The sequence below is a fragment of the Salmo trutta genome, chromosome 31 (assembly GCF_901001165.1).
Source record: "Salmo trutta chromosome 31, fSalTru1.1, whole genome shotgun sequence".
Taxonomy (NCBI): domain Eukaryota; kingdom Metazoa; phylum Chordata; class Actinopteri; order Salmoniformes; family Salmonidae; genus Salmo; species Salmo trutta.
Window position 1 is genome coordinate 22458352 of NC_042987.1, and position 20085 is coordinate 22478436.

The 20085-nt window shown below is 47.3% G+C and overlaps 1 protein-coding gene across 2 annotated transcripts in view; it reads right to left on the reverse strand.

The window, feature by feature from the left end:
- Positions 1-1200: 1200 nt before the first annotated feature.
- Positions 1201-20085, reverse strand: part of LOC115169769 (protein patched homolog 1) — a 35868-nt gene continuing 16983 nt past the window's right edge. Inside the window, exons 6-20 of one of the 2 annotated variants that reach the window (XM_029725693.1) lie at positions 18221-18416; positions 17920-18041; positions 15504-15651; positions 14520-14651; positions 14136-14384; positions 13764-13889; positions 11576-12467; positions 10482-10624; positions 10130-10310; positions 9667-9947; positions 8302-8439; positions 7983-8125; positions 4360-4738; positions 3696-4221; positions 1201-3493 (exon numbers count right to left, since the gene is read on the reverse strand). In XM_029725693.1, coding sequence (XP_029581553.1) covers positions 3459-3493; positions 3696-4221; positions 4360-4738; positions 7983-8125; positions 8302-8439; positions 9667-9947; positions 10130-10310; positions 10482-10624; positions 11576-12467; positions 13764-13889; positions 14136-14384; positions 14520-14651; positions 15504-15651; positions 17920-18041; positions 18221-18416 — 3691 coding nt within the window. In that variant the 3' untranslated portion in view covers positions 1201-3458. Of the gene's footprint in view, positions 3494-3695; positions 4222-4359; positions 4739-7982; positions 8126-8301; positions 8440-9666; positions 9948-10129; positions 10311-10481; positions 10625-11575; positions 12468-12985; positions 13212-13763; positions 13890-14135; positions 14385-14519; positions 14652-15503; positions 15652-17919; positions 18042-18220; positions 18417-20085 lie in introns of those variants that run through there. The other variant, XM_029725694.1, reaches the window with a different exon arrangement.

Consider the following 20085-nt stretch of genomic DNA (forward strand, 5'->3'; position numbering starts at 1 on the left):
GCTCTGGGGCATAACAGTAACTTCGAAAGACCCAGGTAGCTGACAAATTAGATGTTGTGGGAAGCACAGGAATTTACAGCATACAGTTTTCATCTACACAGGTGGACCTGTTGTTTGGGGGACAGTGGTGTTGTAGTCATAACAATGAGGCCTAGTCTACTTTAGTAGAACTGTACCTGACCCTTATTATTCCTCCAAGCATCAGCAAGCTAGCAGCAAAGATTGGCTAGCTGAAGTCTGAGCATTTGTCACCGCAACAGAAGGGGGAAATAGTGGGAAGGCTCTGTTCAATCCATATGACGGAAATTCCAGATTACAGCGTGATTGAAATTTTAAGGCAATGTTCCCATGTTAGCAGAGATGACATTTAGGGTAAACGCTGCATAGGCTCAATTGGAACGCTGCATAGGCTCAATTGGAACGCTGCATAGGCTCAATTGGAACTCTGCGTAGGCTCAATTGGAACGCTGCGTAGGCTCAATTGGAACGCTGCATAGGCTCAATTGGAACGCTGCATAGGCTCAATTGGAACGCTGCATAGGCTCAATTGGAATTTACCTTTACATTTCTATCACGCAATTAAATGCTTCAGCGATACAGATTTAACAGAGCCCTTCCTCCATGACCAAATCATAATTTGTATATAAAATAACTTGGCTTGGGGTTAAAGATGTCCTCCAGTGATTTTTGAACTTTTCCTCTTAAAAAGTGATATCCCAAGTATAAATACAGTAAAGTACACACTAATGGGTAAATAAAAAATATGTTTTGAGGAAAATAATGTTTTTTTTGAGAACTGCAAACTTCAAGGAGTAGGGCATTCAAGGAGTTGGTCCTATGGGGATTTGTGATGTCATCGCGAATGAAAAGGTGAAAAGGAGACTGGAGTGCTGGAAAGAAAATGATTGACAGCAGGTCAGGATTGTGTCCACTACTTGTGTCACAATAAAGTTGATGGAATGAGTTTTGGAGACACAATCTTAAATATTTGTTATTTGATGAGCTTCTCAACAATGTGCCCTGGAGAACTTGTGGAGGTCAGCAGGGCTATTAAACAGGACTGTGTATTTACCCAGCAAACAGATCTGTGACCAACAAGTTGTAAGATGACATAGGGAGGTGATAAAGCTGTTGACTGTGTTAATAACAGAAAAAAACACACCGAGTTAATTTAGAAAAGACTCATGGAAACAGATAGGATTATTATTTTTTTCTCCATTTGAATTTATTTTGTTAGTTCAATTCCTATAGAAGGTGAGGGAAAATAATGGTCACACAAGGGTTTTCTTGAGCATAGTTTTCGGAAGTCACAGTGTTTTAGACATCGACAAAAAGAGTAATAACACTTCAATTAATTACATGAAGAAGGAAAGGCGAGGAAACTAAATATGGTGGACAGTGTCTGCCACACCTCTCCTTCATTTTCAAGTGAACCCTTCTCTCCAAAAAACAAAACATAGGGTCTGTCTGAAACCCCCTCTACTCATTGTGGACAACCCCCCCCTCCCAAAAATAAAAGCAAACAAACAAAAACAACTCTGCAACAATAGATATAATTATATATAATATATATTTACTCTTTAAAAATAGAACTTCAGTCTAGTGACTAACATCTGTACAAACTACAAAAATAAAATTTGTATATAAATAATTTATATGGCATGTCATACATTTGAAATAAAACTACAACTCTATGCAGAACCCCCAACCCCTACCCTAGCACTCCTATAACTTACACCCTCATGTATTTCTGTATTGAAGCAGTGAATGAATGTCGGTTGTACTTGAAACATATTATTTTTTTGTTTAGTTCCAGAATGCACAGTAGCTACTTTATTTTTCTTTCATAACTCTATGAACAAAAGAAACCCAAGCTGCCACTTAAATCTATTACATTTCCCTGCATTTAAATTGGCAGTGATGTGACCAACTGAACGACCAACTTTGACCATAATACAAAGGTAAAAAATGAAATAACAACAAAATCACTGAAATGCTGGCTTGCATGAGGCCTACACAAACTAGAGAGAGAGAGCGAGAGAGAGACAGGGGAAGAGCATGTGACTGCACAGACTTCCTCCATGACACAGGAAGTGGGTCTTGGAGTAGTTGTCCTGTTCAAAATGCATTACCTAGTCAACAATTGCACAAGGTTGAAATAATGTCTACCACAACCCTAAAGCAGCCAAAAAAATGTAAAAGAAAAAAAATCCCTTTGCATTTGATTTAAATTCCCTTTCAGAATAAGATTGGGGAAACAACCAGCATTTGTCAAATATTACCCCCTAGACCCCAGTTAAGTTGGAGGACAAGGGGGGTGACAAAGTTGACCTTACCCAATGTACAGCTTAGATAAACTCAGGAAAGAAATAAAACCCTTAACAGCTCCTTCAAGTAATAAAACATGTAGACTGCAAAATAACAACGAGACAATGAACATAATGCAACATGCCAGTGAGCTGGGGCACAATGAATGACGCTCAAGAAACTTCAACCCAAAGTGACACAAGTCAAGTTGCTGACTGCACACAGACTTCCAGAGCTACAGGTTAATTGAAATGGACAAATACATGGTAATATATTAATGTACTGTCTGAACACAGGCATTATTCTGGATGAACAGCCCATGTATTATGGAAGAAGCCAAAGTGGGAGATTCTATTGTTTTGCTAAATCTGTACATCATGTCACATTAGTAAATGAAGTACATATCTGGGGATTCTAAACGCAAAATAAAAACGGTGAAAGGATGCTCTCAAACAAACACGACATATTTATGTCGAACTTTGAATATATGTACTGTGCTTATGCATTTCAAGAGGGAAGGTGTTGTGAAGGCACAATGGTTATTGTTAGAAGGAAAAAAAGATTTACTGAGCTTGTTTGTATTTGTACAGTGCAATCATAACCAACGATGGAGAATCAGAATAGATCATTATGTGTTGCAGAGCTTAATCAATAAGACGCCCTCCACCCTTAGCGTAAGAACATCTAGAACATCTAAAATGATTTCTCAACATAGATCGGGGGAGGGGGGTACTGCAAATAATTTCCATTTTTTGAAGTGTAGCAGCAAAAAAACAAACACAATAACCTAATATCTTAACGTCTCACTTTTCTGAACTTTTTTACATATAGCACATCTTCTTAATCTAAAGAAAGGGAGGAAAACCCCCCCGAATCATGTTATACATCTGAGTTTTACACAAGAGAATACCCAAGTTATACAGTACTCTTTTAAATAGTTGTTTCCCTCTATTTAGTATTAAAATATATATTCATAAATTTATATATTCTTAAAACGACCTTTTTTAATATCTTTAAAAATAAATCCTCGTCTGTGTGAGGTCTATGTACAGTTGAAAGTGAAAGGGCTGGGTATCGGGAGCTCCCAAGTGAGAGGCAGCCAGCCAGAAATGGATTCCAGACATAGGGGACAGGGTGGGGTAGCAGGGTGTCTAGTAATCTTTGGCTGCCTGGATCCGTGGGCCAACTGGAACACAAGAAGGAAGAAAGAGGACAGTGAGAACCATTGTTGGAACAGCAGTCATAACTGCACACACAGAGACATACACAGACAGCTTATGAACAGAATGTTAATGTAAAAATGTGCTAATATAGCCTAATGTTGATCTACCATAAAATTAAAAGTCCAAGTATGTAAAACGGTGTTTTAGATTCAGCGTGAGACTCACCTTGTGCCTGGTTCGCCTGATGCTGGTTCTGTACAGATTCCAGGTCTTCAACCTCCAAGGATTCACGCTTGGAAGATTGGGTAGCTTTCCCACAAGATGGTGAAGTCCTCTTAGTGTCCTCAAAACAGTCTGATTCACTGTCCACGTAGCCCTCGTGCATGTACCCATGGTAGGCCCCCGGCAAGCTGGGGTGCACAGCCACAGTCACAGAGGCTGTGGCCGTAACCATGGTAGTAACAGCACTACTGGGCGCGGTACCGCCATTATAGGCCGGCATCTTAGTCCTGTTCTGATGAGGCCCTCTGTTGGTCTGAGACCTGGGACCACAGTGATTAGTCCTCTCAGGACCCTGGGTCCTGTCACTGGGTAAATGTTGCCTCCTGGGTCCCTGGTCAGATTTGTAATCATGTTTGTTATCCCACTGCGTGAGTTGAGAGCTGACCGAAGTCACCGCATTCAGAGAAGACTCATTTAAGAGATCTTTCTGAGCGGTTACGGTCGGGCCCTCTTTGAACGGTTTCACCACCTGGAAGAGCAGAACGATAATAGGCATGATAGGTTACAATCATGATTTTCATTGTTAATAACAATGCAATGCACATATCATACTGTATTTGGGCAGTATCATGTATGAAGTAGCAACTATACAGTGGCACTATCGTACCGTGAGTTTGGGGAAGCTGGGGTTCTTGCTGTCCTCCAGTAGTATATGAGAGGTAGGAGGGGTGATGTAAGGACTGCGGTCACAGTACTTATACTCCTCCCCAATTCCTGATGTGGTAGTCGTTTCAGAGTAGTACTCAGAGTCCGATGACTCTGAGAAGGCCTGTTGTCGTGGGCCCTGTGGACCGTGTCCTCCGTAGTAGCCGTGGTGGGTCATGGGAGGGGGGAGGGGCTCCGGCGACGGGGTGGGCAGGCGGCTGCCGTTGTCGGCCGGGGTGACCTCCGGGGGTGGGCCCATGAGGGAGAGCAGCACGGGCAGCAGCACCAGTCCATTCAGGATCCCCAGCACGGTCAGAATAGCCAGCACCGCAAAGAAGTACCTGGAACACAACCATCACAGAAAGAACATTCAGTCACCAAGGCTCCTTCTCAGCGCCACCAGCACTCAGGCACATTAGTAAACAGGTGACATGAGGACACACTGGAAGGGAGGACATTGCAGAGCTGGGGGTAGATAGAATCAGACCACCTCCCTCAAGCCCTATGTTTGCCTCTACTTTCCTCATTATTTTTCATTCCCTTTCCCCCCCCCTTCCCCTCAATTTCCTCTCTCCCTCTGTCCGTCCCTCTTTACTACTGGCAACTTGACAAGTTGGAAGAAAATTCCTGGGCTCCATTTTCTCCCTCTGGGAGCCCTCATCTATCTACAGCACTGCCACTTCCTTAAAATATGTGTTTACATTAGCCAGCAGATCCTACACGTCAGAAACGCCAGGCCCCTCCCTCCCCTCCCCTCCCCTGTCTGACTGCAGGCTGGGGAGAAGAAACGTGCCCCTCCTGGCCTCCGAGCTGCTGCTGCCGCTGCTGCTAATGTAATTTTCCCTTTAACAACTTAATATCCAAAGTCATTGAGCTCCAATTTCAGTGTGGCGAGGGCAAGGCACCTCTATGTTTATACTGGGCTGGCCAGTGGAGCCTGCTTGCTCTTCCTGCCTGCCGAGCCGCCTGCCTACGTCAGCTAAATCACATTACACCTCACAGACACTACATGAGAGAGATAGACAAGGCCTGCTGTTTGGATGTGTCCCAGAGCTACTATTCATCCTATCCTGTTTGGTATTCAACGTCACTGCTGATTAGTGTGTGGAGTGGGCCGCACATGATAGTAGAGATACAGGTAGTGTACATACAGTCAGTGTGCCTTTGTAATGAGAACAGAGAGGAAACCATATACTTAGTCTGGTATCTGAAGAGAACCAGAGTGGATGGGAAGCTGCTCTGGAAAAAAATTGTGTTTGTGTGTTAAGGGCAGGGGGTAAATCAGATTCTCAACATGCTCCAACTAAAACAGCCTTTGATGCTCCCAATGCTGTTGAGAGCCTCGTCTTTGTCTCTCTTGGAATTGTATGGAGCTGTTGTGGTTCCTAGCTCTGCCCTAAATGGTTGCGTGGTGAATGGGTACTCTATAATGGGCTACAGAGCTGTGAGGTTGCCTGGGTTTCTGTGAGCCTCTCTGTGCTCTGAGGGAGGGCTGAGGTTGCCACAAGAAAGAGCGCATGAGAAAATTAGAGAGCACTCCACTTAAACACTAACAGAAAACAGAGAGCTCAGCTCTTTTAACTGTGGTCCAGACTTAAAGAGGTAAGAAAAAGAGAGTGGATTATGAAAAACAAGAACAAGGATAATAGCATTCTGGAACTTTCGTTCATCCCTGCCCCGACTCTACCACACCGGCTTCGTTCGTGTCACACCTCAGAAGGGAAGGTCATTCTTAAAGTTTGGTATAGCGCTTGCCTTTATTTCCCCTTGTGCTCCTATTGCACCCTCCCATTTACTCTTCTACTATCCCTATGTCTGTCTCTTTAACAAGGCAAATGGATACCTCCCTGTTTTACTCTGAGAATCTATCCCTCAACTTAACTTGTTATGACCAAATACTTCACCAATCATTTCAGTTCAGTCTTCTCAACCATGACTGACTTTGAAAAGACACACACGTGACTGGTCACTTCTTATGCCCCTGAATGTAGTTTCAAATGAAAACACACATACCCTAAGGAAGAGTAGAAAACCAGATGAAACAGAAACCACCATCTCTGTTCACGTCTAGTTACCGTCCAACTCAACTCGTTAGATACTCGTTAGATACAACCACTCACTATAATAACTATCCTGCATCTGGGAAAAGGCAAGAAAAAACGTCACTTGTTTATTTTACTAAGTCAACATTCCAAAAGTGGAGCTTGATTTATTTAAGGGGTAAAAAAAAAGAAGAGAGTACCTAAACTATCCACGGCCTGGTTGGGTTAGACCTCCAGAGAAGACCTAGTGTTAGGAATTCTGTTGTTTATATAAACTGTAATCTTTTCCATTCGGAGTCAGGGGTTGGAAAGGGTGGCTCCTTTGGAGAGGGGCCGCTGAGCTCGCTGGGCTGTTTATCCACGGTACCACCGCCAGGAGATGTTTACAGCAATGTATTTATGCTACTCCCCAGCTAGAGGGATGGCTCTGCTCTCCTCTGCTACATCTAAACAGGACCTCCTAGTGTGAATGCTCTCCTCGTGCTGCCTGCTAGCCACCACCACCACAACACTTAGTTCTCCAACCAAGCATCCAAGCTCCACCACTATCCTAGAACCAGCCACCCTCCTCCTCCCAACTCTCTATTCCTCACTCCTCTTTCTTTCCCACCCTGTTGTTCTTGTCCTTCTCTCGTCTCTTTTTCCTTCTCTCCATTTTTGGTGGGAAAACAATCCTTCCCAGTACCACCATGTTGCTTGACTCAAACACTTAGAGAAGTTTGGAGCGTTTCTGCCAAAAAGCCACCCTGAGCGTATTTATATTTTCAGTGTGCTGCCCTGCTTTCTCAGTTAGCGATTTTTATGTCATGGGCCTGTTTGAGGCTGTTCTCAAGGCTGTGGTTTAGTTTCAGCTGAAGCCAGATTCAGCTGAAAACATTGCTATTCGCTTTTTTCCACTGATGCATTTTGGCAGAGAAAAAATGACCATCCAACAGAAGCCAGAGGTCTTGGTTGGGAGTGAGGGTTGTGGTGGTGACTTCTGGTAGGGGTACAACTGACCAATTCAAACCCTTTTTTTATTGCGGTGCCCTATTTGGGCACAAAAGCTTTCAACCGGATGATTGGCATGTTTACAGATTCCGTATGAAAATAGTATGTGTGTGTTTACATGCGTGTGTGTGTGCTCGTATGTGTGGTGTATGCATGTGTGCGAGTCACCACCACCCAGTGGGTAGTCAAACGTTTACATGTTTACAAGCAGCTGTTCCACACCCTTGCTGTTTTCTCCATTTGTTGTGCTATTAGGGTGGAGCCATTAGGATGCTGGGGGAGGCAGGCAGGCAGCAGCACAAAGGACTGACAGACAGGGCCAGGTGGGGGTCCGCATTCCCACCTGCATGCACCCCTGACCCCCCACCCACACTGGCTCCCTCACCCAGGGGGAAACAGACAATTGTCTCCATGCATCAGCCCCCTCAGCCTACCCCTCAGCCTACCCCTCAGCAACATAAACACAACACCACCACTTCCTCCGTAAGACGACATATGGACTGGGGGGAATGGGGGAATTTGCCCTGGCAGAAGTGAAGTCTCTCACACTCACCTCAGGATGAAGTCAAACTCGGAGCCAGCCAGCATGAGGACCCCTAACAGAGTAGAGATGGCCCCGTCAATCACAGGGGCAAACATGTGCTCCAGGGCCACCGCAGAACGCCTGTTCCTATTGCCTATGGCCGTCAGAAAGGCCTGGGGACAGGAGAGCGGACAGAGGCAGAGGGTTAGGGTCAGGCTGTCCAGTAGAACAGACTCATGGGAAAAAGTAGTAACTAGTGGCTACATCATCATTCCATCCCTGACAACACTTCTTATCTTCATTGTCTTTGTTTTGTACCCTGCCCAATAGAGTCAGGGAGGTTTTTTACCAGTGCGATATGGACAGTGAACTCGACGCCGATGCCCACAGAGGCGATGAGGATGACCACTGGGATGGCACTGAGCTTGATGCCGATCAGGCCCATGATACCAAACAGCTCCACCGTCATCATGGCCAGGATGAAGACCTGAGGAGAGGAACACGGGTTGGTTAGACACTGCCTCAAACTCTGGAGTCACAATGAAACACAACCATTGAAGTGTAGGTAAACGTGCTAGAGATGAAGAGAGAAAAAGTTATGTCTTGCACCCACAACTGTGTGTGCCTATTTCCATAATACTATTTTAGGTAAGAGTTAGGTCTTCACCCGACATCATTTTTGACCCTACATTCAAAAGGTTTTCACTGTCAACTGCACGGCATTGAATTACACTCAGGCTCTAGTCTCACTCTCCGTCCCTGGCTGCTCCCTCTTTCAAGGTTGCTGAGATGAGTGACAGTGTCAGACAAAATACAATATGGACTCTCACCGTTCCCCTTCTACTACTTGTCATTCCTCCTGACACAATTTCACCACTAATGTACTTCTCTAGAAGAACATTATTTTCAATAAGATAGAGAGCGAGAGGACTTTGAAAATCCTTAGCCTCGTGAACCTCTGATGTTTGCAGGGGTCCCAATTTGGTCACGGTTAAATTGGAAATGATAAAACCCTGTTTTATTGCGCGGCCACATATAGGCATTGAAACTATAGAAGCTCCAGCTTAAAGAGAGACAATGTGACTGTGCACATGTAGGTCTGAAAGGACCCCCCCCCCCCACGTGTTTGGGAAGATTGTGCTGTCTGTCTTTCAGTAGGACTGACTACTTAAATAGTGAAATGAAATACATTCCAATTCCAACTGAAACCTGTGCCACACTGACTGAACCGCGTCACTACAGCCCCAACGGTCGGTCACGAGAGTCACCCTTCAGTGCGGTCTGACCAGGCGGGCGGCCCAGGGACCCTCCCCTCACCACCAGGCTGTGTGAAATGTTTCCCAGCCGCTGAGCTGACAGGCCATCTCCCCCCAGGCCTGATGGATGGGTTTAGCAGGCCAAGGTCGCGACTGGGCAGATCCGTCCTGTCCCCAATTTTTGACAAAGGGAGCTGGAGGTAAAGTCTTCAGCAGAGGCTTTGCATTTCCTTTTCTAAGACCGGCCGGGCCAGATTAGAATGACAAAGGCCTGGGGGGTGTGAGTAGCACCCCCCAGGCCAACCCGCCATGGGCCCTCCCCAGACATGGGGCCTCCGCTCCCTCTGTGGCAGGGTTATTGAGCTGTGCTGAGGGAGGGAGGCCTGGAAGGAGGAGGAGGAGGAGGAGAAAGAAGAGGAGGAGAAGAGGAGGAGGGATGCTGAGCTGAGGGGACCTACAATGATGCCAGCGGTCCAGGGGTTGAGCAGGAGGATGGCACAGACCAGGAAGGTGCAGGCTAGCACCACGCTGACCGCCAGGAGGAACCAGTGTCGCAAGCCGATGTACTGCTCCCAGAACAGGAAGGGGTAACCGTTGGGGTAGTTGAGAACACCTTTACGGGTGAACTCCTCGCAGATGGCGCGCACGCTCTCGATGCTCTCGATGAAGTCGGACGCCTGCCTCAGGCCGTTCAGGTAGAAAGGGAACTGAGCAAACTCCAGGGGCTCCGCGGCAGGGACTGTGACAGATGGAGGAGAGGTTAGACACTCAGGTTCTCACAGATTTACAATCTGTTGTTAGTATCAACAATACCTTTACATTGAAGGAAAGATACACATGTCCTAGACCATTATGAACTTGGATCATGGTAGCAACTTGATTAAAAATGATTAATATGATTTTAAAGAGATGCCTACTTACTGCGCAGATTCTCTCCGGTGGTGTCATACTTGTCGTGGATCCACTCGCGAGGCTGAGGGTAGAAGTTACCCTGAGAGGCAGCATAGCCCAGAGGGTCATTGCTCACCCACACAGTCAGGTAGATATAGAAGACCTCTGGGTGAATCAGACCCTCCTCATTCATCAGACGACGAGAAGTCAGCTGGAGTAGACAGACAGAGAGAGACTGGGTTTAGCATTCGCAGTAGCAGGACTATACCTTCTAACATATTGAGGGGTGATTCAACCTAACCAGGAAGTCCCATTGAGGTCAGAGCTGGGAAACGGAGTTCTATTGAACTCAGTAGGGGCATGGCACTGTAACGGTACACACCTGGTTGTAGTTGAAGGGGTCCTTCTTGGAGCCTGTCTGGATGAGCAGCTTGTAGGCCAGAACACCATCCTCAGTGCCGTTACGGTAGTTATCCCAGGTGATTCTGCCTGATTCCCAGTCTGCATCGAAGGCAGCCTGCAGTCCTAAAGGAGAGAGAAAAAGAACACAGGACAGCACAGGGTTAGCCATCTCTGTCGGATCTACTTTTACCACTACATTCTCATGGTTATTATATCATATAACTATTGACGGTGTTTTGAGTACTATGCTAGGAGTTATATTTTAGAGTAGTGAAAACATGATGGTAGACTGGCACGTTTAGAATGAGTCATCAAATTAAAATAAGACGTTTTACAGAGTGTTCTGAATATCAACCTCCTACAATCACACACACTCATCCAAAAACAACAGCTCTGTTCCTCATGTGTATGGGCTGAATAAACTAACCAGCAAAGCCTTTCGTGTTTTCCAAATGACAAAGTCTGGCGCTGCAGCTAAAAACCAGTTCCACACAACCTTTCTCTAATTACAGGGAGATTCTGACTAGAAAGGCATAGCATCGAGGGAGGAGTGGAGAGAGAGAGAGTCTTTTATGCCACTCCAGTTCTCCATCGATTGAAGAGTTCAGTTCCTCATGTTTTGGAACGGCAAACCTGGTTACCCACGGCCCACCCTCGATAGCTTAATTTTAGCTTAATAGCTTAACACCCTGTACCGTAATACTTCCTCACGACCAGTCTAGGACCTCCAACAACGTTAAGCCGGAGGGAAGAGGCCAAAAGGTAACCTTTGGCCTTCCTATGATATCATCTGCCCTCCAGCCCTGCTGGATGTGGGTGAACTTTCACCGCCACAGACTTTAACTCACCTCCCATCCACCTCCCATCCTCCACCTTTGTCCTTAGACTAAAGATAAACATCAAACCCCAGCCTGTCACTCCAAAGGCCCTGACATCACCAAACTCTCTACCTCAAGGGCAAGAACCCACCACAGACGGAGTTCCCTTTCAAATACACACTGACTAACACTAGAATCACTATGGGGCTTCTAGAATGAACTAAAATAAGGTCTCCTTTAATTAAACTGTATTTACCTCTGAGCCAGTCTTGGAAATAGTGCAGCCACATCCGGGGCAGCTGCTGGTCGCTGTCCTTCACCACATACTTGACCGAGATGAAGGAGTTGTGCAGTTGGATGAGGAGACGCTGGGAGCGGGCATAGTCAAAGCCGTCCATGGTCACCAGGTACATGTTGTAGAAAGAGAAGTACTTGAACTGGGCGTTGATGAAGTCGTACTCCTTGGTGTCGCGGGGCACAATGTCGGTCAGGTAGAGTCCATCATGGACCATGGTGGTTCCGTACAGGCTGAGCCCCAGCAGAGCCACGAAGAGGACCACGACCACCACCTTGCTCTCTGGCTTTAGGAGGAGAGGAGCGTACTTGTCCCGGGCGAAGCTTGACAGGTTCCAGCGGAAGAAGGGGAGTGGAACACACTCCCTGGCCTCCTTGGACTCATCCATCTGGGCCAGGAGGTCCCGGGTGGAGCTGGATGGGCTGAAGAGCTGGGAGCCGTAGGAGTCGGTGGGGGAGGGGGGAACAGGGGAGGAGGCCACCACCACAGAGGGAGGGCTGGTGGAGATCTGGGAGGTGGGGGGCAGGATGGTGACTATGTGCTGGCCTGCCGCGTCACACTGGGTGAAGGCCTGGACGGTGGTGGTGATCTGGGTGCTGGTAATGATGGTGGAGCCTGTGTAGGTTGTTGTAGTCTGGGTGCCAGGCGCGTGGCTGTGGGTGGTGGTGGTGGTGTTGTCGTTGGCATCGGAGAACTCCTGGGGTTGGATCTGGATGACCCGGGAGGAGCAGGGGCTGTAGAAACAACACAGGATGTCCAGACGCTTGTCCTCCCGACGGTGCAGGTCCAAACTCAGAATGGCCGGGAAGATGAGGAGCACCATGGCGAAGTTGAACACCACAATAATGGCCGCCTAGGGAGAGAGAGAGAGAGAGAGAAAGAGAGAGAGAGAGAGAGAGAGAGAGAAAGGGGGGAAGGAGAGAGAGAAATACTGTTTAGGAGAGGGGCCAACCCTGTTCATGACTTCGCTCCAATGCTGCCACCCGACTCCACAGCTGCCTTCTTGAGCTCCACAAAAAAGGGCTCTACATTCAAGCTCTCTTGCTGTTTTAGTGCCTCGGATTCAGTCCCAGAAAGTAAAAGAAAACAAACAAAGTAAAAAAACGCTCCCTAAATCACCAGCGAAAATAGTCAACAAGCCAGGGAACTGAGGGAGAGGAAAGGGGACTCCCAAGGCCGCTGCTGCTTTTAAGAGTGTTGGGCTAGAAACCGAAAGGTCGCTGATTCGAATCCCAGAGCCGGCAAGTTGGAAAAATGTGCCATTTTGCCCTTGAGCAAGGCAGTTGGACATCGATTAAGACAGCCCCCCCACACTTGTCTGATTCAGAAGGGTTGGGTTAAATGCAGGAAGACACGTTTTGGTTGAATGCATTCAGTTGTGCAACTGATTAGGTATCCCCCTTTCCCTCTCTGCGTGTCTGTGCAGAACCCCTCCTACCTCCCTACTCTATCACCCTGGGGCTGACATTATAGTTGGTATGGTTTCACTGCACCACAGACCACCCAGGGGGGAGGCGGGTAGATCACAGAGCTAGAGGCTGACGGCCCAGTGATATACTGATCCACTCCCTACTCTGATTATTTCCACCCTCCCCACCTGAGAGAGCGAGAGAGAGAACGGGAGAAAGAGAGAGAGAGCGAGAGAACAGGAGAAAGAGAGAGAGGGAGAAAGGGAGAGAGGGGAGAAAGGGAGAGAGAGAGAGAGAGAGAGAGAGAGAGAGAGAGAGAGAGAGAGAGAGAGAGAGAGAGAGAGGGAGAGGGAGAGGGAGGGAGAGAGTGAGATAAAGGCTGCAGTGAGCAATACAAAGAGGAAGGGAAAAGAACAAAGACACCCCCCACAGGTATGTGTATGTATATATGTGTATATGTATGCATGCGTGTATGGATATATATATTTACCAAAAAAATATATGGGGGATTGGAAATGATGCAGACAATTACATTGATGGAAGCAATATTCTTTCTGCTATATTAAGCTGATCCACCCCTAAATTAAAAATAAATAATAATAATAAATGTCACTTCTAAAAAAGCCTGTGGCCCAATTTTTTTTATGTGTGTGTCTCCTTCAGCGTGGGTGCCTAGCACTCCTGGTTCCATGGCAGAGCTAGGCAGTGTAAACAGTGGGGCATACAGCACAGTCTAGTACCTGCAGAGAGAAGGCACGCAGTGCTGGGATGGGGACCAGGGCTGCCATGAAGAAGGCGATCATGTTGTTGATGGAGGTGAGCGCCACACTGGTGCCAGTCCTCCTCAGGCAGTCCCCTGTCCTTTCCTGCAGGGGTAAACCAAAACACAGTCAACGGTTAGTGCCAGGCCAGCCAGAGTAGATGAATATAAGTAACTGTTGTCATTCTAACTAATATAACTAAGTATGCGTCACAAATGGCACCCTATTTCCTATATAGTGCACTAATGTTGACCAGAGCCATGATTTTGGGACAGAGACTAAGTTTGAGGTTACAGTGGATCTACAGGTGATTGAACTAGGAGGCTTGGGGAGTGGAGGTAGCTAGTTTACCTTAAAGGGGATGTTGATGCCAGTCTCAGTGAAGGAGTGGGCCAGAAGGAACATGTCATCCACACCGATCCCCAGAGCCAGGAAGGGGAGAACCTGTGTGGTGGCAGCGTTAAAGGACAGGCCCAGCAGAGAGCACAGCCCCAGGCCAGCTGCCACAGACAGAGCCACCAGGAGCACGCCAGCCAGCCCCACGGCCCCCTGGGACTTGGCACAGTCCCAACGGAGCATGGTCACACAGGCGTAGGCCAGCTAGAATAGGATGGGAGAGAAGAGAGAGGGTGAGGATTTGAACTTTGAACTCAGCACAGGTGAATACCCATCCATACTGAACCACTGATATCAATGATGAAGCTACAGTAGAGAGAGTCGGTTACTCCTTCTTACCATGAGCAGGTAGCCTCCAGCCACCCGGATGACACTGACATCAGAGAAGGACTTCATGATGTCGTTGAGGGTGGTGGTGGAGAAGGCGTGGATCTCTGAAGTGGAGTTCTGGGGGATACTGCCATGAGCCACCTGGGGGGGGGGGGGGGAACAAATAACTTTATTTTAAATGAGGTGAGGGTCATTAATCTAATTAATTAATGAATATTATAAGCCAGTAGTAGTGATCTAGTTTGATCAGGGCATGCCCATAACTTCCTATTTTGGGCCAACAACACACAAACAAGATATAGGTGAGCCCCTATGAAGCTTGACAAATAAGGACTACAGATACCAGAGAGCAAGGGTCAAGGGGATCAAATGAGATCACGTGGTCCCTCAAGCTACTCCATCAGCACCATGAATGGCCGATAACCTTAGGGGAACCCAACACCCTGCACTTTGTTTTTACAGTGACCCTCTCCTCATCTCCCGTTCACTCTCTCCCTCTTCTCCTCTCTTGCGAGCGGGCATTGGTGGAGGCATGACCCTCCCACTCCTTCAGTCCGCATGCTGGGTGTCAGCTATCACAAAAACAGCTTGTTCCTATAACTGGTAGTCTGTCAGTGGCCTTGGAGGACTCTGTTTACTAGGCAGTTGAGGATTGATGGAATTCAGGCAGAGGTTGCAGTCCCTGGGCCAAAGCCAGTCCTCTACGCATGTGGTAGGTAAACAGCATGACTCAAATTTAAAGGAGTAGGGAAAAACAAGCCAACCTGAGGCCAACCTAAAGAACGCTCTATGATTTGTTCTCTGATTTCTTATTTGCCGGCATATTACTCAAACGGGTCAAGACAGGTTGGTGAAAGGTGCAGGCGGCAGAGGTGGGGAGCTAGGGTCCAGAAACATAGGCTTCATAACAAATGGCATCCTATTTCCTATATAGTTTGATACTTTTGACCAGGTGTAGAGCACTAATGAGTACCACTTTTGACCCATACATACCTCTACAAACTTCCTTTGCCAGGACTCCAGGATGGCGGTGGCCTTGTCCTCATTCCAGTTGATGTCATGGATCTCATAGTCGTCCTTAAAGTGCTCGTAGAGCTGCTTGGGGCTCATCAGGAGAAACATGGTCTGGAGGGCCTCCGCACTGCAGGAGGCAGAGAGAGAGAGACACCGTCAGACGCCTGCAGCCAAGTGAGCTCAGGCCACACAGAGGAGTCATGTTCCCCACATTCAAATCCCCCCAAATAGTACAGAAAAACGTTATGAGTCCTCTTGTTAGGGGACTCTTGTCTCGGCTGTCATATAAACCAAAAGGTGGTTGTATACAGTGTACGTGGAGAAACGGGTGGAGAATTCAGCTGTTGGCTAGTGTTTCTGAATGCAGATTCAGGCTCTATTGCCTGAACGGGTGAAAGCAGGTGTCTTGATGCCTTTTTCCACAGCGAGCACAGATGGCCCTGAAGGCAACTTGGCACCGATGTGAGAGTTGTGGTGTTAAAAATGTGAATGAGATTATCGTAAATCATATCATGGAAAAAACTCTGTGGCTTTAAATGACTGTATTCCTCCCTCCAGATTTGCCAGGGTCGTGATCTGGGCAGAGGCCCAACACTGTCAATCCATCCATATTTGTGCTGTGGTTTTAAATTCAATTGAAATAAAATAAATCATTCATAATACATAACAGAGCCCAGGAAACGTGTCTTACATACATATGGCAGTATATCAAGATGTTTTACATATTTGTAAGTCGCTCTGGATAAGAGCGTCTGCTAAATGACGTAAATGTAAAATGTAAATATCCTTAGCATTAGAAATGTGTGGTAGTACACCATTGTATTTGGACTTATCTTTGGCGTCCCCTTTTTCATTCTCTGACTTAAAGGAGAGGCTGCCTTTTTTCCCCACTCCCCTCCACAACAAATCTGTCTTTAGTTTATGTGGCTGTCCATCATGTTTGATTGATCTGTCCTACGCAGGGGTCAGAGGAGGAAACCGATCCTGCTTCATACGAGGCATTCCTCAGATGTGTGAGGTTCTTAGGAGTCAGAGGCATTCCTCAGATGTGTGAGGTTCTTAGGAGTCAGAGGCATTCCTTGGCTGTGTGAGGTCCTTAGGAGTCAGAGGCATTCCTCAGATGTATGAGGTCCTTAGGAGTCAGAGGCATTCCTCAGATCTGTGAGGTTCTTATGAGTCAGAGGCATTCCTCAGATCTGTGAGGTTCTTAGGAGTCAGAGGCATTCCTCAGATCTGTGAGGTTATTAGGAGTCAGAGGTATTCCTCAGATGTGTGAGGTTCTTAGGAGTCAGAGGCATTCCTCAGATGTGTGAGGTTCTTAGGAGTCAGAGGCATTCCTCAGATGTGTGAGGTTCTTAGGAGTCAGAGGCATTCCTCAGATGTGTGAGGTTCTTAGGAGTCAGAGGCATTCCTCAGATGTGTGAGGTTCTTAGGAGTCAGAGGCATTCCTCAGATGTGTGAGGTTCTTAGGAGTCAGAGGCATTCCTTGGCTGTGTGAGGCCCTTAGGAGTCAGAGGTATTCCTCAGATGTATGAGGTCCTTAGGAGTCAGAGCCATTCCTCAGATGTATGAGGTTATTAGGAGTCAGAGGCATTCCTCAGATCTGTGAGGTTCTTATGAGTCAGAGACATTCCTCAGATCTGTGAGGTTCTTAGGAGTCAGAGGCATTCCTCAGATGTGTGAGGTTCTTAGGAGTCAGAGGCATTCCTCAGATGTGTGAGGTTCTTAGGAGTCAGAGGCATTCCTCAGATGTGTGAGGTTCTTAGGAGTCAGAGGCATTCCTCGGCTGTGTGAGGTTCTTAGGAGTCAGAAGCATTCCTCGGCTGTGTGAGGTTCTTAGGAGTCAGAGGCATTCCTAAGATGTATGAGGTTCTTAGGAGTCAGAGGCATTCCTCGGCTGTGTGAGGTTCTTAGGAGTCAGAGGCATTCCTTGGCTGTGTGAGGTTCTTAGGAGTCAGAGGCATTCCTTGGCTGTGTGAGGTTCTTAGGAGTCAGAGGCATTCCTTGGCTGTGTGAGGTTCTTAGGAGTCAGAGGCATTCCTCGGCTGTGTGAGGTTCTTAGGAGTCAGAGGCATTCCTCGGATGTGTGAGGTTCTTAGGAGTCAGAGGCATTCCTCAGATGTGTGAGGTTCTTAGGAGTCAGAGGCATTCCTTGGCTGTGTGAGGTTCTTAGGAGTCAGAGGCATTCCTCGGATGTGTGAGGTTCTTAGGAGTCAGCGGCATTCTTTGGATGTGTGAGGTTCTTAGGAGTCAGAGGCATTCCATGGCTGTGTGAGGTTTTAAGGAGTCAGAGGGATTCCTCACTGCTAGCTAGGCCCTCTCTGCCCTCGCTCCACTCCCTTCACTTGCCTTCAATCCTCCCCTGGCCCTGGTGTACACCCCCTCCCCCTCTTACCTCTGCAAAGCATTCTGTGTGTCCTTGACCCGGCCGCCCAGGATAAGCTCCTCCTGCCAGTGCATGAACTTTTTGGAGAAACCGTGGCAACCGCCTTGGAGCCGCCCGGCAATGTCAGGACTCTGTGGAGGGAGACAGACAGACAGGCAGGGCCAACAGTTAGCTTATTTAACAACCAGGCACATTGGGCTCACTAAAATACCCTCTTCTTTAAAAGAGAGGGAGAGTGGTGGTGGAAAGAGATAGAGAGGCAGAGATGGAGAGGTGGAAGGGAGATAGGGGTACTGTGGCGCTAGCTTACCTCTCTCAGGTCCTTGTTGGGGGCGCTGAGGGGGCACTCGGGGTCGTTGGGGTCCAGGCAGGGGCGGTTCATGTAAGCGTGGCCCACCTGGGCCTTGTCCAGCATTTCCCTGAAGCCCTCCAGACTGGTGAACTGGCTGAGCTCCTCCATCAGCTTCAGAGGGTCCAGGTTCATCCACTGGATGTCAGGCATCCCCCTGTAGAGGAACAGAGAAACATACAGGCTCAGAGGGAGTCGCAGGGCACAGTAGAGAGATGCCATGGACATAGCAATCTGCGTCACTGCATGTCTTTATATACAGTCCTATCCAGTGCAGTTCAGCTGTGCTCTTTCTGCAGAACCTTCTGCATCTTCCTTTTCCTTTCCTCCTCCAGCTTACACCCCATGCCACCTCCAGACTTCCCTGCCTTCCTGTATGCCATTGGCTGGTTCTGGTCTTGCCCTGCCTCTGCCGGATTCTCCCTGGTGGCGAGGAGCTGCAGATGCTGCATTTATAAAGTAGCGTTTATTATCCTGTTACACGGGGCCACAATGCAGAGGGAAAGGCACGGCGGCAGGCTGCTCGCTCCTATTTCTTAACTTTGTGCATCAAGTCATAACAATTACCTCTGTCTCGCAGACATCTTGATAAGGCTGCAGTAGAGCAGTGAGAGGGCTTGCTGGCTGGTGGCTGAGCTGAGCAGGGAGTCTGTCTGTGTGCTCTCTCTGCTGGGAGGCCGGGCTGATTGCCTGCCTGCTTCTCACAATGTTTAGTGGTGTGATGTTCACAGAGCCTTTCAAAAGGCCTAATCCTGAGGCCTTTCGCTGCTGCTGCCTTTGGGTCCTCCTCCCATGCAAAATTTATCATTTGCCCCAAAGAGCAGGCAATTATGTGGCCTGAGGGATAATGCTTTGGTGTCAGTTGACAGCTTTGGCTGTACAAAGTCAACTTTACAGTGCGCTAACTCAGTGGCTCCCACCAATACAAGGAGAGTACTTGTCAAGAGGAAGCACCCTCTGCTTTACAAGATTGCCCTTGTGACATCTATATCATATCACATTACCCATAATACACCAGACAACGGGAAAGGGCCTTGGCTGCATAGGTCGTAATGTCTCCGTTTTCTGGAGTAGTCAGGTGCTGCAGATGATCATCAAAATCTTTTTGACTTTGTCCTGTGTTAAAATTGTACCATTTATTTCTTACAATAATCTAAAGATGTCTCATGGCAAATATATAACCCACTTGGTCAATTTTATGTTCTAATTTGACATTCTCGCACCTCCAAAAAATCCAATAATGAAACTATATTAAAAAAATGTGAACACAAAAACTAGAACTCAGAACATTACAAGTCATAAAATAATGTTGTACCAATCATATAAAAACGATATATATATATTTTTAAATCTAGATACTTCGAGGCCATTTACTTTAGTTGGTAGAGAGAGAGAAAGGAATCCCCGAAGTGTCCTAACTCTGGGCCCAACCTCACTCCAATGATTCATGAAGAGAGTGGCTTCAAATAAAGCTGCTAGTCTCCCATTCCCACATACCAAGCGCCTTTGCTCCTGCTTGCAAAGAGAGGCTCCTTTATCTGCTATTTTTTGCTTGAGTGAACCGGCCTAGGCCCTTTTGTTTTTCCATAGATTGCTGCTCTTTGTTCTCTAAAGATTTTTTTCTCTCTCCCTCTTTTTGCATTAAACTCGGCTGAACTGAAGCGGAAGCTAGAGGGGACATTAGCCTCAGTGGCCAGGCCACCCCCAGCTCTCTTCAGAGCAGCAAAAAGAAACAGCAAATAAATAACAACACAGACATTTTTGAGAACATATTTCAACACTGTGATTTAGGGGAATACTTGTGGATCTGTGATCATCAAAGGCTC